Raw genomic sequence first — 4,760 nt, 5'->3', positions numbered from 1 at the left:
AAATTCATATTTACCTGTTTGGTCCCTATACCATTAGTTGATCTCTTTATAATAAATCAAAACAATTAAGTCTTTGTTCTCCAAGCTTGCAGTTTTATAAAATATATCAAACTGAATTAGATATTTTGTTCAAATGAGAGCGGAAAAAATGTTGTTCAAGGATAAACTTAAGATCTTGTTTCTACCAAAACTTAATTTCAACAAAAAATTCTCGTCACTAGACCACGACAGTTCAACTTGTTCAATCCATCAATGGGATTTGATATTTTCAATACTAGTGGCAGCTGCCCATGTGAAAACTATGGTGTGTGGAAAAGCAACTGGTAGTAGATAAGTAATGTGAAACATCATATTAGCTTTGCAGGTGTTTGGTCTAATTTTGCTTCGTATATCACACCAGTGACTTCCTTTTTTTCTTTTTCTTTTTTTTTCCTGCACAGATAATAAACATATATTTAACGTACAGTCTAATATTTATGTATATAAAATCGTTGTTTGTCTTCATTTGGAGTCCAATCTCTCCAATTCAACTGATTTGTTTTTACTACTGTTTTTTAGTTGTCAATCTTCTACTAAACTAATAATGTATTACAGTTAAAGATTCACTTTGTTTCTGAGACTTGGCAATTTGCTTAGCTGCCAAAACGTACTGGCAGTCAGTAAGGTCCTTCGTTAAAAAAATGGATGAACCAATTATTAGAGTAACGGCTAACTCTTTATGTATGAGGTGATGAAATTTGCCTACATTAACCGACAAGAAAATCAAAAGCAAATTCCAAATCAATATAACATCTTCGCAACCGTCTTAGATCTTAACATTTTTATTTGTTAAGTTTGAGAGTTCATGCATACATGAATTTTAGTATGTTGCAATTATATGTAAAAAAATTTATTTTAGATGAATTTTCTTTTTGTCTAAGATTTTAGTTTAATTTCATTTTATATTTACTTATTATTTATAGAAATAATTATATTTATCAAATATTAAAAATATTGAATAAAATATTAAATTACATTACACTTCTAGAAAACTTTAATTCCATTAAAATATATATTCATTCAACACTAAAGCGATTTAATTTATTGATTCTTTTCTTTTTAATATATACAATTGAATTAGAATAAAAGTTGTTGAGGGTGAATGTCTTCTACGAAGTGTATTACTTTCTCAATAGAATGTATGATATTATGAGGGATTTTGTCTCTCATACTTCGAAGAGAGCCTAAAGGGTTCACGAAATTTAGAAAATGCATCGGTTAGTGAAAATACGACCTACAAGCTTACAGAAGAAATGTCGATATCGTGCGTAATATTAATTATACATGTTGGGTCTATGGGAGACCAAACCATCAACAAAAAGTTAACATGCAAACACAATATGCATAATTAATATTTCGCACAATACTAACACTTTTTCCATAAACTTGCGGATCATATTTTCCCATCAGAAACAATCTCTAATCTCCGTGAAAACAAAAGTTATGTATATAATACCAAGACTTATATGCATAAAAAAAATGGTGTCCTTCGACCTGTCAGGTTGTTCTAGGATTGTGTCTTTAGGGTTTAACCGAGTTTTAGGTTGTACAAAACATGCTTCAATTTGAAGTTCAAGTATTGAGAAACAAATGATTATATGAATCCTTACTTCACATGAATAGCAATTATTGCGATACTTAGTCCAAAGGTAGAGGCCAACAACCCCTTACTCAAATTAAATCAAACCATAAATCATGGGCATTTAAGGGGGGCAAAACTGAAAATTTCTCATGCATGAATCATCAATCGGAAAAATTACCAAAACATGGTTTAGAAATCTAGAGAGCAGTAACGACCCTTTAGACAAAACAATAGTCTTATTAACAAAAATTGGTTCCTTATTTTTAACCAGTTATTGTCGGATTTCCCAACATCATGTGACACTGGTGCTTGGTAATAAAGGCAGTTAACATCCTAGAATAATGAGCTATAGCAGAAAGCTTTGCTGGAGGGCTTCTCTGGAATGGTTTGTTACAGGCCAATTTTCATTTATCTCTTTTTTGCCAAAGATCGGGATCAGAGCATTGCAAAAAGTCAAAGTAAATTCTACTGTAATGACCGTGACCCACCACCACTCACATTTTCTCTCTCTCCCCAATTTTATTAGCCATAAAATCCAAGAGAATCCAAAGTTAATGCTGTTTTTTGCACCTTTTAATGACCTTTATACCTTTACACCATCTCCCAGTTGGGGGTGCAGTAAATGTGAATATAAAGGAAGACTTCGGGGTTTTGTCAAACCTGAAAATCCTACCAAGTCAAGATCAGAGACGAAGGAAGGAGTGCAAGTAAACAAACATGAATGCGAGAAACAGAAGAGCAAGAGAAAGCAGCCCAGGTAGGGCCAAAGTTTGTATTCTGCAACAACACAAGGCAGTGAAACCAATCAGAAAAGTTCAAGTTGTTTACTACCTAACCAGAAATGGCCAGCTTGAGCATCCTCATTACATGGAAGTCACCCATTTGGTCAATCAACCACTTCGTTTGAGAGGTAAATAATGAGAATTATATGTCACCCTTTCTTGCTTGTTGTTTATCTGGTTTCTTTTCACAGATGTAATTGAAAGACTCACTGCTCTTAGAGGCAAAGCAATGCCCTCTTTGTACTCTTGGTCTTGCAAAAGGTACATTTTTCCCTCTTTTTTTTTTTTAATTTTTCCTTTTGATGGTTTTTTTAAAACTAATTTTAATGTTTGATTGTTAGGAGTTACAAGAATGGTTATGTATGGAATGACTTAGCAGACAATGATATTATTCCTCCATCTGATGGAGCGGAATATGTACTCAAAGGCTCGGAATTGGTTGATGGTTGCTCTGGTAAGCTATTTCATTACCTTGAATGTTTAACAAAAACTACACTTTTAACCCCAAACTTTAAGACTGAAAAGATAGTTTGTTTTGTTGCAGAGGTATTACAGCAAATGCAAATCAGCAATAAGGGGCCACATTTTCAGGAACCAAACCTTCACCCCAAACAAAAATCCCAAACTTTTGCTTTGACTCGACACAGGGGACCCCAAGAACCGAATAGGACAGCATATGAAGAACAAGAATTCGATGATGGTGATGAAGACGAAGAAGAAGAGTATGAATTAGACGAGGAGAAAACATGTTACACAAGCTCAACAACTCCTCACTCTCGCTGCTCAAGAGGGGTTTCCACTGATGAACTTGAATACCAAGAAACCAATATCCAAGGACCCCAAAAGCCCATTTCTGATACACCTAAACAAGACTCTTCCATCCTCTCTGAAAACCAAAACCAAAGCAAAAACAATACTTCCAAGCGATTTGAAGATGGTGACCCAGTGACCAATGTGTCAACATCAGGTCGTAACTCCTCAGTTCTGCTTCAACTTATTGCATGTGGCAACTTAGCAGTTAACAAAGCCAAAAACATGCCTACTGTTGTAAAGCAACCGGTAGTACCAAACACTGTGGTGAAGAAGAGTGAAAATTTGCATAGAGGGGTTCTTTGTAAGACTGCAATAAAGGCTGCTGAAGATGATCAGATGATAAGCTGCATGTCTGAGAACCCAAGGTTTGGTAATTTACAGGCCCAAGAGAAAGAGTATTTCAGTGGCAGCATTGTGGAGTCAATGAATTCTGAGAACCGAGTTGTGGGTGATCAGCCAATGCTCAAAAGATCCAATTCATATAATGAAGAAAGGTGATTCATTCGGTTCCTCTTCAACCCTGTCACTTTCCTGTTAAAACTGAACATGCAAATAACATAGTTGTAATGTTTTTTCCTACTTCACTTTTAGTTTTGATTTTGATTCATCAGGAGCTGCAAGGCTGGGCTGAGTGAACCAGTAGAAGAGGAGAACAAGGACAAAGCAGTAAAAGGGAATTGTATTCCTAGGAAGAAATTACCAAAGCAAACCAGAAAAATGAGGGTTGACTAGATTCATCAAGTTATTGGGGCAAAAAAGAAAATTATTAACTGTTATGGGAGTATTAAAGTTATGGACTATATTGTTATCATGATTAAGAAAACTGTTGTTCTTAATAGTAAATTTTAAAAAAAAAAAAGAGGGAAATTTTATGGTATGTTGCAATTTTCTGCCCTTTTAATCTGGTTTCAGGAATCATACCAAGTTTAACTACTAATTTGAGTTGAGTTTTTCCTTTTCCATTTCACACGTGTCAAAGAGTTAATTATTTTTATGTTCTAATTGGTATTAAAAGACATGTAGGTAAATCATCAAGCTTCTATTGAATTTGGAGTAAATTGCACTCTGGACCAAAATTGCAAAAAGTGTTTCAAATTTATCATTTAACTTTTTTTTTTATTTAAAAAAAGTTGTTTTAAATTCATCTGTCAATCAAAACATTATTAAAATAGGGAAGAAAGTTGTCACATGAATGTCATTATTTAATTCATTTCTTCGATATCATCAATCATGCAACAATTTCTTTTTCCAGATTTTTATATTGAAGTATGAATGAGGATTTAAAATAGTTAAAGCGTCGAGGTACTTGTATTATAGATATTAGATTAAATTAATTTTTTATTATTAAATAGATTAATTTAGTCTTTATACTATTGAAAGAATCAAATTAATCCTTCTATTATTAAATGGATCAAACTAGTCCCTCTTCAATTATAGATCAATTCTAAATAAAAGATTTAATTTACAGAGCCATAAGAACTTTAAAAATATTAACTTTATTAAACAATAAATGATACTTTTAAATAGTAAATGTTGCATCTATT

General features: G+C 33.0%; 1 protein-coding gene across 2 annotated transcripts; it reads left to right on the top strand.

Moving 5' to 3' along the window:
- The first annotated feature begins 2,174 nt into the window (after window positions 1-2,174).
- On the top strand, window positions 2,175-4,093 carry LOC108462976 (protein SOSEKI 2). 2 transcript variants are annotated; one of them, XM_017762896.2, is made up of 5 exons: window positions 2,175-2,531; window positions 2,595-2,664; window positions 2,745-2,857; window positions 2,948-3,710; window positions 3,828-4,093. In XM_017762896.2, exons 1-5 carry the CDS (start codon window positions 2,339-2,341, stop codon window positions 3,946-3,948), a joined length of 1,260 nt encoding a protein of 419 aa, XP_017618385.1. In that variant the 5' UTR covers window positions 2,175-2,338; the 3' UTR covers window positions 3,949-4,093. The 2 variants fall into 2 exon arrangements, with proteins under 2 accessions (XP_017618385.1, XP_017618386.1); XM_017762897.2 differs by having other exon boundaries at window positions 3,808-4,093.
- Window positions 4,094-4,760: the final 667 nt, after the last annotated feature.

Source organism: Gossypium arboreum, chromosome 11, assembly GCF_025698485.1.
Source record: "Gossypium arboreum isolate Shixiya-1 chromosome 11, ASM2569848v2, whole genome shotgun sequence".
In the NCBI taxonomy this organism is placed as follows: domain Eukaryota; kingdom Viridiplantae; phylum Streptophyta; class Magnoliopsida; order Malvales; family Malvaceae; genus Gossypium; species Gossypium arboreum.
This window is presented reverse-complemented; position numbering and strand designations above follow the sequence as displayed.